This window comes from Dendrobium catenatum, unplaced genomic scaffold (genome assembly GCF_001605985.2).
Source record: "Dendrobium catenatum unplaced genomic scaffold, ASM160598v2 fragScaff_scaffold_1117, whole genome shotgun sequence".
NCBI lineage: Eukaryota > Viridiplantae > Streptophyta > Magnoliopsida > Asparagales > Orchidaceae > Dendrobium > Dendrobium catenatum.
Window position 1 is genome coordinate 1,454,572 of NW_021319579.1, and position 13,930 is coordinate 1,468,501.

At 34.1% G+C, this 13,930-nt stretch overlaps 1 protein-coding gene across 1 annotated transcript in view; it reads left to right on the forward strand.

The window, feature by feature from the left end:
- LOC110113772 (SUMO-activating enzyme subunit 2) overlaps window positions 1-12,923 on the forward strand; it is a 29,346-nt gene extending 16,423 nt beyond the window's left edge. The window contains exons 6-12 of the mRNA XM_020846458.2: window positions 1,931-2,383; window positions 2,503-2,732; window positions 5,334-5,427; window positions 5,539-5,721; window positions 5,821-5,918; window positions 12,224-12,545; window positions 12,701-12,923. Of these exons, the coding sequence (XP_020702117.1) occupies window positions 1,931-2,383; window positions 2,503-2,732; window positions 5,334-5,427; window positions 5,539-5,721; window positions 5,821-5,918; window positions 12,224-12,545; window positions 12,701-12,796 (1,476 nt within the window). The 3' untranslated portion in view covers window positions 12,797-12,923. The remainder of the gene's footprint in view (window positions 1-1,930; window positions 2,384-2,502; window positions 2,733-5,333; window positions 5,428-5,538; window positions 5,722-5,820; window positions 5,919-12,223; window positions 12,546-12,700) is intronic.
- The last annotated feature ends 1,007 nt before the right edge of the window (window positions 12,924-13,930 follow it).

Below are 13,930 nucleotides of genomic sequence, written 5' to 3' on the forward strand. Positions count from 1 at the left end.
AACAACTGAGTAAACGAACATGAGAACTTTTTGTAGCCTATAATCTTAGATTGGCTTGGTCATTAGAGAAAGAAGGGTAGCAGGAAGAATGCATCGTCTAGGGTTGCGAGCAAATTAAGTGAAGCTACAGCGAGATAGATGCTAGCAAAAGAGTAAATACAATGTGACAACTGCTTGCAATGGCAAGTGCTAGATTTCATTCCAATGACATTGCATGTGTGAGTGAGCAAATACCTATGATTTATTGAAGTCAAATTGGGTAGCATGGATCATGGTTTAAAGGCATTTGAGGCGAACGCCTCAATTTTTGCCTCACCATGAGCCTATAAAATGCCTCGAGGCTCGCCTCACCATGAGGCTTTATGGTTTAAGTGAGGCTTACACTTTTTTAATTTGAGACATATGCCTCGAGGCTTTATTCCTCGAGGCATTTGAGACCATGCCTCATATTAATACCTAATAATTAAAAAAAAACATTTATATAATGAGTAGAGTTTGCAAGTAGTGGGCATGCGATATGGATCATGATCCTTATGGTACATTTAAATTTTGAGTGATTGCTTATTTTAAATTTTTTTTTGATACTTTACATTAAGATTGAGATTTACTTTTGTTTTCTTATTATGTGATTTTGTGGTTTGTGAGGAAGAACTAAGTTAACCTTTTAGTGGTTTATGACTTAATTTTGAATTCTTTTAATTTTAAGTTTTTTTATTTTTTTATTTGAGGCTTATGCCTTGATCCATTTTTAATTTTGCCTTTTTAAACCTTGGTGTAGCATTAATGAGAGGAGTATGCGTAGTATTTGATTAATGGTAGAGGTCACATGCAGGCAAACACATATGGACTTATAATAGGCTCTGTGGATACAACAAAGAGCGGTGAGGACTATGGAGGGTGTATAGTGGCTCATGCAGGTGAGCGCATAGGGAAGGTCACATGTCTATGTGTAGGCAAGAGGTGTTGTGTGTGGTGTTTGACAGTTGCAATTGTTCGAGGAAAGGTGTGAACGGAGATGAAGGCGATGGATGATGGAGTAGCAGAGTTGGTGGTGTGTGAGTACATGTGTCTACATGAAGTGAGGATATGTGTGATTCATGTAGGTAGTGTGGGGTGTAGAGCGAGGAGAGAGCTTTCGACCTGGTGGTCACAGAGCAAGGTGAGCAGGGTGAGCAACTTGTGTCAATTCACAATGATGCTAGCACTTGTGGAGTTGGTGTCCAACATGGTCTCGAAGATCTCGTATGAGAATGGGATCAATGAGCAAGGTAGATAGTGATGTAGGCTTGTCTTTGATACTATTCAATACAGTGCACAATAGATGAAAGAGATGAGAGGAAAGACAACGAGAAAAAATCTAATACCAAAAGAGAGTATCGTAAAACTTTATTCCAAGAAAATATTGTGAAGTTTTATTCCAATTCATCATCATACAACCCCAAGGCACTTTGTATTGTGTAGGGTCTTCAATATTTACTAAAAGTACATCAAATCATTAATGCAAGAAATAATGTGCATTTATTACATAATCATAATATGTGCAAAAACTAAATGAACACAAGCTTAAAACTTAATATTGACAAATAATTTGATTACCATTATTGTCTGCATCTGATTGATTGCAGTAATTTCAGTAGTTAAATAGAGAAATAAACAATGCACACTGAGAGAGGAAATGAATCAGATGCATGGAAATTTATACAGTTGTCGAAGGTTAAAAAAAAGGAGAAAAATTATGTATTTTTTTTAATGCTGTGCTGCAATATAATGTTATTTTATCTTATTTATTCTGATTTTTAACATAAAAAAGTGATCATTTTTTGCTGGTCCTCTATTATCCATGCAGCTTGTTAACTTTTTATTTTAGGATTTTCATTTTGTTTCAATTTTATGCTGATGGTATTCATTATTTTTCGTTGCTTATTTTCAGTTTGTTCATTGTGTTGTCTGGGCAAAGGACTTGCTATTTGCAAAGTTGTTTGGCGATAGAAGTCAGGAGAATGATTTGAATGTTCAGTCTAGTGATAGTGTCGATGCATCAAAAAATACTGAAGATGTATTTGAGCGAAATCCAGATGAGGATCTTGAAAACTATGGTCAGAGAATATATGATCATGTTTTTGGATATAATATTGAACTCGCACTATCTAATGAGGAGACATGGAGACAGAGAGAGAAACCTAGGCCTATCTATATAAATGACGTTCTCCCAGAAAAGTCTTTTCAGAAGAATGGATACTTGGAGAACAGTATAGATGTGAACATGGCAATCTCTGCAATGCCAGCTCTTGGTCTTAAAAGTCCACAAGATATATGGAGTCTTGCAGAAAATACAAAAGTGTTTTTGGAGGCTTTAAGTCTATTTATTAAGAAACGGGTTAAGGTTTTGCCTTCTCTATTTAATTATGGAATAAAAATTTTCCTTTTCTTTAAGTTAATACTATTTGTTCGTTTCTATTGTTTACCTTTTTATATTTTATTTTATTTATAAATACCTTTCAGGATATTGGGAACCTCATGTTCGACAAAGATGACCAGTTAGCCGTAGAATTTGTGACTGCTGCGGCAAATATCAGGGCATCTTCTTTTGGAATTCCCATGCACAGCCTTTTTGAAACAAAAGGTATTGCAGGGAACATTGTTCATGCTGTTGCAACGACAAATGCCATTATTGCTGGTCTTATAGTTATTGAAGCAATTAAGGTTCTTCAGGGTGATTTTAACAACTATAGGTATGTGCTAAGCATTCTGAATGCTTTCTTCACTGCCCCTAGAAACAATCTTCCTCAAATTAAAAAAACTAGGCGCTATGTTATTTTTTTATTTAATACTTGTTTTATAGTTGCAGTGGATTTACTTTCATGATCATCAATCTCTAAAGTCTAATCCTATCCCAACTGTTTGGAGCCAGCTGTATAAGTCAGTAGCTGTAACTTTCTGCTAGAAACTTTATACATATAACAAGTTATTGACAAATATGGTAATTCTCGAGCTTATTCTGAACCATACCATTGCACATTAGGAATCTCTAATCCTTTAAAACTCGTCATTTTCATAATTTTCAATCTGTAGCTATAATTTCTTGTGCCTTATGCATTAAAATCTGTTCCTCCGAATTCACTTGACATTATCAACTGGTTATGACTTTCTATACTGTCTAGTTAACAATATGTATCCAGTGTGCCAAAAAGAGAAGGGGAACAGGAGATGTTGGTTGTGGACATTTGGTTGGAGAAATCTTTATTCTGCATGAATTTGTGATACTGTAAAAAGACAAAAAGGTGGAACAAGAAGTTCTTTCTTAAAGTGCCATGTTACCATCTTTAAGGTTGCATTACATGATTGTATTTAGATTTCATTAGTTAAACTAAACAGGGTGGTGGAATGAGGGAGGGGAGAGAGATGGATAATCTGATTGTTCCATAACCCATAACCATATTTTGAAAACTTTTGGTATTTTATGGTTTTCTTTCAACATTATTAGTTAATCTGTATCGTGGATGATGATTGATGGATAAAAGATATCATTTAAATAAAACTTGGTTAAATGATGCAGGACAGAGGTAACATTACATGCAATATGGAAGTATGAAAGATTACATTGTTAACTCATTAAATTTTTATGATTGAACTTTGCTAAAGCACACAGACACAACCTATATTGAATTACAAGTACGAAAAGAAGAACTCAATGTTTGAAATACGATTCTTGTTCTAGTTATGTTAACCTAATAAAATGCCTAACCTTAAGTAGAAATCATGATGGGCTTATGAAAGATCCAATATGTGAAAAACTTAACACAAACTGTGGCTAAGCAAGGATAATTGAAATTGATCTCTACGAACTATTGTTTGTTGCATTGATCTTTTTTCATTGGAAATACTTCACCAAGGGTTGTGAACTCATACACTTATAAAGTCCTCTTGGTGGTGGAAATCACACAATAGAGAGTAAAATATTGAAGGAGGCAATGTCATTCACTAGCATCAATCATCATCTTTTCATATAATAAGTACCTTGATATTTATAGACAAGAACATTAAGTGATCCACATCATGGAAAGGGAGGGAAAGGGGGCCATCTAAGCATAGGGAATGGGATAAATGAATGGCATCAAGGGTTTTAAAGAGCCATTCATGATTTCCAAGCGCTTCAAGGAGGTTCCAAAGTAACCACCTAACATTAATTCCAAAGCTTATTTGACTTTGAATTAAATGCAAGAGATGGAAAATATGGACCAGCCAAGCCAAATAAAATGGTAGGTAGCAAGTTAAATGGTGAGTGGTGGTCAATATGTATGATGACAGTTAATGGGTTGTTAAAAGCTGTCAAAATTGGTCCATGAGCTAGCTTAAGGCAAGGAAATGCTAGGCTAGCTCGATGCTCATATCAACACATATATGTGGCTATGTTTATCACATGACTACATCACGAAGCCGAAAACACAAATGGCCCAACAACACATGCCTAAAATGCAGCGTGACATAGTGGTCTGACAACACAAATGTCCAATAAAATAAATATACTTTAGAAATAAAAAGTACAACCATAATGTCTTAGATACAAAAGATCTAGACTCTGTATTGACATTGTTGAATGAGATGCATTGAATTGTTAAACATATAGTTATTATTAACAGCAAAAGATGGCCACTGGGTGTCTGCTTGTACAAAACCATGTAATTTAGAGGAGCTGAGTCTTTCTCAATTATTTCAATTTGATCCTTGAGGTACTACCACAACAACAACAACAACGTAGCCTTTGTCCCACTACGTGGGGTCGGCTACATGAATCCTTTTTCGCCATTGTGTCTTGTTAAAAGTCAAATTCTCATTTAAATCTAATAAAGAAAGATCATTTCTAATATTTTCTAACCAAGTATTTTTATGTCTACCTCTACATTTCTTAACATAAGTCAAATCTAATACCTCAACTTTTCTAACTGGGTCATCATAAGGCCTCCGTTTAATGTGACCAAACCATCTTTGGCGACTCTATCTAATCTTATCTTCCACTGGAGCTACCAATTGTTTTGTTTCACTCAAGTGTTGATTTATTTAGAATCCTCTCTTATGTGTATGAATATGATCAATAGATGTACTGACTTATGTCTTTTGATTTTCTTTTCTTATATTATAGTTTTTCCTATGTAATATGTTGCTATTAATCTCAGATACAAATAATCATATAATGGCTATATCCTTAGCATGCAATCTGCTTCATTGTTGCTTTTACTTTTTATTTAACTTTATTTCGCAAAACCATCTCATACAGCATAGAATCTTTCTTACATATTCCACCAGCATCATTTGGTCTTTTAATTCTTGTTCAGGATGACATATTGTCTAGAGTTTCCAAAGAGAAAGATGCTTTTGATGCCTATTGAGCCATTTGAAGCTAATAAATCATGTTATGTGTGTTCTGAGGTAGAGCCATCTTTCGTTGCATCAAACTATAGAAAGCTAATATCATGCTTCTCCTCATACTCTAATGTGTGATATGTTATCATGACTTTTTACATTTTTTGAATGAACCAGACACCTCTCATTCTGGAGATTAACACCAGAACATCAAAATTGCGAGACTTTGTTGAGAAGATTGTGAGAAACAAACTAGGCATGAATCTGCCCTTGATAATGCATGGAGCAAATCTTATTTTCGAGGATGGTGATGATATAGAGGAAGATGTTGCCTCTAACTATGCTCGTAACCTAGACAAGGTTTTTTTTTTTTTTTTCTATATGTATATTTTCTTTTCGTGTTGTCACATGGTGTGCATATTTAAATTCCTGAAGATTGTTTAATATTTATTACTGCAGGTCTTAGCTGAACTTCCTTCTCCAGTTACAAGTGGAACAGTTCTCACAGTTGAGGATCTTCAGCAAGAGTTGACGTGCAATATTATCATCAAACACAGGTTTTTTCCTTGGTGGCTTGTTTGCATCGTCTTCTGTTTCCATTCTAGTCATTTTACCTTTCTCCTTTTCTTCCTGTTAAATTACACAATCTTGATCTTTTCATGGTTTATTATTACCTTTTTTGTGTGTTGGGATTAAATTCTGCTCCAATTTGGAGCGCCTTTTACGAATTTTCCTTATAATTATAAATATTGGTGCTAGTATAACTGGCAGTGGATTTTGTCATCAAGTGGCATTGGAGAAAGGGTGAGGATTTTGTTTGATACGGATTCCAAAACACGGGATGATAGAAAAGAAAGGAAAGAAAAATACTTGGTGCCAAAATGATTATAAAGACAAAGTCTCTCAAATAAGATGATATAAATCTCAACTCAAAATATCCTAATCAATATAGAGGCAGAAATTCCTATAATGAACTCAGGAGTATTCTTGGAAATTTGATTCTGGCAAGGTTTTACTGCATCAATTTCCAAATTCCTGAAGGTTGCATTAGCTTGCGATTTTGGAAGAAAATTAGCATCTCTTAATAGTGTTCTTGCTTAATCCGTGGTTGGAATTGTCCAGCCCCCAACTGATGACCAACGTCTTTCTTGAATAAGAAATAGTGGGCTTTAAGAAGAACCGGCATTCTTGACTAGGTAATGATTTCCGCAATGTAGCAAAAAATGAGATGAATAACAAGGTAGATCACTGTTTTCAAGAAAAGAAATTAATTAAGAACAAAAATAGAAACAAGTGGATGATTTGGAGACTTTCTTGAATCACCAGCTGTTGAAATCTGCAGCCAGATGAACTTATGCATTAGAAAACGTCAGATTGCCACTGGGTTCCATGGCCAATTTGTCCTGCCCAATGATTCTACCAGCTGGAATTCCAACCCTAATTTGGTAAAAACAGGAAAACACCCTTTTCTGGTCACTAGAACATCACGCCAACTCAAGAAAACATGATTTCTTGGTACTTGGAGAATCCTGCCAGCCTTGATACGAAAGAAGAAACACAATCTGAGAACTTCTTCCTCCTAGCCTCCCACACCTTGTTGTTGCTTGGAACCCGCTGACAAGGAGACCAACTACCACTAGGTAGGGGTGCAAACGAGTCGAATCGAGCTCGAGTCAGGGGGTGTTCGAGTTGAGCTCAACTGTCAAATACCGAGCTTGAGCTCGAACTCTAGTCGAGCTCAAAACTCGAGCTCGACTCATTCCACATAAAATAAGTTCGAGCCGCTCGTCGAGCCTCCGGTGCGGTCCGGTTCACCTTCCTACACGTGTGGCCCTCGAAAAATTAATTCATGGTTTTTTACAACTACAGTGGGAGGAAGATAGAGATAGAGAGAGGAGAGAGAGAATGAGAGAGATTTAAGAATCCAGCGGGATTTTGGAATCAGGCGGGATTTGAGAATCAAGCGAGATTTTGAAATTACAACAGGGATTATTATTAATTTTTATAAAATATTTAAATTTAATAATTTCGAGCCGGATTGCGAGCTCGCGAGTCGAGCCTCGTCAAGCTCGAACTTGAGCTCATTTAATAAACGAGCTTGAGTTTTAGCTCGAGCTCTTGGTTCGATGAGCTCGGCTCGCGAGCTCATAAACGAGTTGTGTTTGAGCTGTCTCGGCTCACTGACACCCCTACCACTAGGAAGGGCTAGGGGATTTTGACAATCAATCTTAGTAAAATTTTGGACTCCATTATGATTGCCTCACCACCATGCCTTACATAACCTAGGGAATCCATCCTAAATCTCAGGATAATCGGAAAATAACTCTAAAACAACTTGCTCCTCTCAAAAGAATGAGGTATTTATAGACAACCAAAGGGCGCAAAGAGGCAACAAATTACTATACTATGCCTTTTGAAGGAAAGAAGAAAATTAGAAATAAAATAAAATTAAAAAAAGAAACCTAACTAATTAAAAATGTTTAAAGGCTAAATAAATAAATCCTATTATGCTCCTTAAGAAGGGGAAGACTCATCCTCGTTGTCTAGATCCTGATCAAAACCATAGTAGGGTGAGAGTTAATATACATTGAAGGTTGCAGAAATGTTGATATCCTCGGGTAGCTCAATCTTATAAGTATTCTCCCCTATAGGATTGACCATTTGGAAATGTTCGTCAGCTTTTGGTTTAAATTTAGAAAAAGGACAAGGAAGAAAACCAAACCCTATCTCCCTCTTTAAAGGAAGCTGAAATATGAGATTTGTTGGAATGATTTATGTATTAGTAGCTGTTGAGTTGAGTAATATAGTGCTTAAGGGTATGACTTTGCTTGGTGATGTTAATAAATTATAGATTGATTTTAAAGATCTTTGTCTTAATGAGCTTCTTAATGAATTACCATCATTTAAGGATATACAACATGATATTAACTTAGTTTATCATTGTCTAATTGTCTTCATTAGAGCATGAATCCATCCTAACATGCTGAACTTACGAGACAGGTTGACGAGTTGCTTAAGAAATGATCTGTTAGAGAAAGTATAAGTCTTGGCTTTGTACCTGGTTTGCTTACTCATACAAGAAATATAGGAGTTGATATATGTTTGTGGACGATAGAGCTATTAACAAAATTGACATTAAATATAGGTTTTTTAATATATTGTTTAGATGTTATATTTGTTATGATGAATGATGTTGTAATGTTTCTTAAATGGATTTTAAAAGTGGCCTTTATCAGGTTAGAATGAGAGAAGGTGATGAGTGGGAAATCATTTTTGAGGCCATAAATGTATCTTATAAATGATCGGTGGTGCCTTTTGGATTAACAATGTACTTAGTACTTTCATAAAAGTAATGAACCATATTTGTTGACTTTTTTATTAGAAAATTTATTATATGGTATAAGATAATCATTTGATGCATCCTAGTAGAGTGTATGAGGTTTTATAAGAGGACAATTATATTTGAATTTAAATAAATATTTTCTTTGCGACTCCATTATCTTAGAATTTATTGTGTTTGGAGATGGGTTATCTATTAATTCTAATAAGATTAAAGTGATTAATGAACGACCAAAACATACAAATATATAAGTTATTTAGAGCTTTTTTTAGTTTGGCTATTTTTTTATAGATAATTCATTGAAGAGTTTAGTGCTCATTACTTCTTTTATAACTAATTGTTTGAAGAAAGTAGAATTATGATGGATTAGCTCTGCTAATTGTGCTTTCATTGAGATAAAAGAAATGTTTAAAAATGCACCTATGTCTAAATTACCTGAGTGAGTTTAATAAAATGTTTGAAATTTTTTGTTATGTGTTGGGTGTGATTTTGGAGTTTTAAGTTAGGAAGGACATCATTATATATATATATATATGATAAAAATTATATATATATATATATATATATATATATGCGCGCGCGCAAAATTGAGTGTTTCCAAAGAAAAATATTCAAACTTTGATACGGATATCAATATTATTGTGGAGGTTTTTTTAAAAGGCATTATCTGTTAAAAGTTTTTTCTTTACCCCAATCATCAAGCTTTGCTATATGTTAGTTCATAAAAGAACCTCAGATATAGACATATGAAGTTGGTTAGAATTTTTTTTAAGAATATTCTTTGTCGTTGAATATTGCGTTGGAACTGAGCATAAATTTGTTGATTCTTTTAAGTAGAGTTGTGCATTCAATCCAGGTTAAGATAGTTGATTTTGATCGTATAAAAGAACAATATGGTAAATTTAAGGATTTTCGAGTGATTTATCAATACTTAAATAATAATTCATCTTTGCTTAACAAAGATTACATGCTTAAAGATTTTTTTTTTTTTTTGAATTTAAGGGTACTTGTTTTTGTATTCTTGATTCATCTTTAAAGAAATTTGATTTAAAACTACAGTGCTAGTGACATTGTTGGATATTATGGTAGAGATATGATCATTGCAATGATTTAGGATATATATTTTGACCAAGTCTTAAAAAGGATATAGCACATTATTTCACAATTCAAGACTCAGTTTGCTAAGGATAGGAAACATAACACGAGGATCTAACACCTTCAACAATTTCATATAAACCATTAGAGGATATTAGTATGAAATTTTATTTGTTTTATCGTGAGATTGATAAAACAATAATATTTTTTATTTTAAATTGTGATGGATCATTTTTAAGAAGTGGCTCATTTCGTAAACGTCATAAAACTAATTTTGTATCTAGCATTACAACAACAACAACAACAACAAGCCTTTATCCCACTACATGGGGTCGGCTACATGAATCCTTTTTCTCAATTGTGTCCTATTAAAAGTCAAATTCTCGTTTAAATCTAATAAAGAAAGGTCATTCCTAATATTTTCTAACCAAGTCTTTTTAGGTCTACCCCTACCTTTCTTAACATAAGTCAAATCTAATACAATAAATATCATATATAGATCCTCCTTATTTTCTCTATATTTCTTCATCAAACCTCTTAATAAATGTATGGCTTCCATAGTCGACCTACCCAGCATGAATCCAAATTGATTTTGAGAAACATTAGTATCACGCCGCAACCTATGCTCCATAACTCGCTACCAAAGTTTTAAAGTATGACACATTAACTTAATTTTGTATCTAGCATTGCTAAACTTTATTTTAATTAAGTGGTTAAATTAAATTTGTGGATTAAAATAATTACTTTTTCACTGATACGTTAAATTCACGAGTTATTTAGAAAACTTTTCAAAAGGAAATAAGAGAGCACACTCAAAAGTGATGGATAAATTGAAATGTTAAATATGAAATTTGGAGATTTATTACATTGCTTGATAAAAGACCATCCTATTTGATAGGATTGGTATTATTTATGATTGAGTTTGCATATAATATATTTGTTAATAAGTTTAATGTTATTAGTTTATTTGTGATTGTCACAGGGTTTCAATCTTGAAATTTTATAAATCCCGTCAACATTCCTATTAAATCTAGGCTTATTAAATTTGTACAATCATTCAAACAACGTATCCATGACTTAAAAGGGAAACTTTGGTTCTCAGTTTGCACAAGAAGGATTATGAGGCCAATAGAGGGAGCTTGTAGAGGAAGTTGTCACGGGAGCTTGCTTGAAAAGGATCCATGAGACTAGCAGAGTGAGACTAACAGTGGCAGCTCGTTAGAGAAGGATCTATAAGGTCGTGGCTGTAGCTCGCTGGAGAAGGGTAAACGAGACCAGCATTTTTTAAAGAAAAGAAGTTGTGACATGAATCAAGAGCTGGACATTTAATCTAAAGTGAGAAATAGGATTTAGGTTTAACCCAAAACCATAATAGAGCTAGATTGTGAGCCAACTAGTTGAGGCTTCACTATGCTCAAACTCGAGCTTGCTTAATAATGAGCGGCAATTTAAAATTGAGCTCGTGACTCAACAATTTCAAATTGTGAGTCATTGGTGAGTCAAGTTTGAGCCAGATTTGCTCACTTATACCCCAAGTTCCATGCCTTGACAATTGAGGTCAACTAAATGCAACCCTTCAACTGCATATTTAAAGTCATTTATCCAGCCGCATGGCACTCAGAACAAGATGATTTCAGCTGAGTTATAATAGATGAATTTGAATTGATTTCTTGTAAATGTAATTTATCACAACTTTCTATACACACCTTGGTTTGCTCAGTTGAAGGAATGGTGGTCAAACCTACACGCAGGGGTTTGAAGCAGTGTAGGTTAAAGAACATCCTGATGTGTTGGGTGCGGTGTATCTAAACTCTTTCCAGCCCCATTATATGCTAATATGACTCTAATCCTTGGTTAACAGTTCTCCCACACCAGTTCCAGTATTCATAGCAGGTTTACTACCATTTGAATTCTATATGAATTAGATTTTCTATCTTGATTCATAGAGATCATGATCGAAAGTACTGAGATACATATTAGTATGTGTCTTGACTTGATATGGAATGGATGAGGTTTCCATATTGGTTTGGTTTTAAGATTTAAAATGCACTTAAACAGCGATTCACTTGAAGTTTATATCCTTCAAATTATTTATTCGATTTGAATTTTAGGAGATAACTTTTTGGACAATGAATTCTTCTTACAAAGCTTGTTCATGTGTAGGATAGGATAAACGATGCGATTGCAAATACCGAGTAGGCTATAATCTTGATAACCTACAGATACTTAAAGTGAACTTGAAAATTTTGAAATAAACTAAGAAAACACTAGTGCTTACCAACTAATTAATGGCTTTTACTTGTGGCTATTTCTACTTCCATATCCTTGCAGGACCACTTACAACTACATTGTATTTCTTTTTGATGCCACTTAAACCTTTAACATTGCATCAACACTAGTAAATTTTACCAATGATATCATATTCAGGGAAGAGTTCAATGAGGAAAAAGAACCTGATGGGATGGTTCTGTCTGGATGGACAGAACGTGCTAATGATAAGCAGTCAAGCAATGGTGAAAGCACATCAAGTGTACTGACCAATGGGCCCTATGTGGCTTCAGGAAAACCACTTGTCAGTGGTACAAAGAGAAAACTATCTGAAATGGAAGAAGCTTCTGACAACTCTTGCAACCCTTCTTCAAAATCTAACTCCGCTGATCGAGAAAATCCTCAGCAGGTCGACGACAATGATGTTTTGGATGATCTTGTCATACTGGAGGTTCCACCTGAAGTTCCCAAGAAAAAAAAGGTCCAATTATCAGTTTGAAATATATCCATTCTTATTATGCTTATTGGACAGAGGATGTCTATGACTGCTTTACGGGGAGCTATATATATATATATATCATCACTAACACATTTTGTTTGATACAACCCTTTTGATATTTTTATTTCTCTAACAAGGTCAAGTGCTTTGTCACATTGAGGAAAGCATTCACATATCTCATGTCGGCTCTTCAGGTGAAGCGTTGGAGTCATTTTAGTGTATATCTTTTGTAGCTCTTATTTCCAGAACGCCCGTTAACTAACTTTTTTTTTTCCTTTTTTTTGTAATGTTCTGTTTACCGGTCAAATCTCATGTAATGACTAGCTGTTTTTTTTTTTTTTTTAATGAATGCATTTTAGAATAACTCATGGTTTATGATAATACTGTTCTTCTTATGACATTTTCTAACAATGTTTTACCTTATGGCTCAAGAACCTTATGCATCCAATGTAGTTTTTGATATATTTATAATTTAATAGATTAATCAAGTCCTTGTATTAGTTAATTCTTAATTATTAATATAATAGATATGTATTTTTTAATTTGGTGAATACAAATTTATTCATGTGCAACATTGGGATCTTATTGATAAGGCTCATAAGGCATACATATTGAAAAGTTAAAGATAGAAAAATAGACTTAGACTTCGTTTAGGAAGACTTTCTTACTGCTTCTTAAAGCAGCTTTTCAGTACAAAAATCATAAGACATATATATTAAGAAGTTAAAAAGAGAAAAAGAGACGGGCTTCGTTTGGGATGACTTTCTTACTGCTTCTTAAAACAGCTTTCTAGTACAAAAATAAAAAATTTTGTATTAAAAAGTTGCTTTAAGATGCAGTAACAAAGCCGTCCCAAATAAAGCCTTGGAGCGAAAAAGTTTAGAAATTTAATAGATTGCTAAAATTACAAGAATAAAGACTTTTTATCACGGGCCTGTCTCCAACTCCTTATTTGTAGGTTCAAGTTAGAGTTTAGCATTATAGGATAAGCTATATGTAAGCTAAAGCAAAAGGCATGATAAATCTTTTCATATTTAGCCTAAACTATAAAAATACTTCGAAGAAGTCGTTAATGGACTGCGTGAAGTCGTTGACTTGATTTGTTCTGGTCGTCCATTAGTTTAATGGAATCTGACAAGTAACTTTTGGGCTAAGATGAGTAGTTAGGAGCTAGGATGAATGACTTCCCTATGGCCAAGTATGTTCTTAAGATGAGCTTGTAATAACCGGTGAGTTCATCGTGATTCTGGCAAGTTCATTGCAACTTCGACAAGTTCACTATCTTTACCACTGTTTTGCGTATATGACTTGAATTGAACTGATTTGGACTGGATTCTTGAGATATATATTCAGTCCCTCGATTTCCT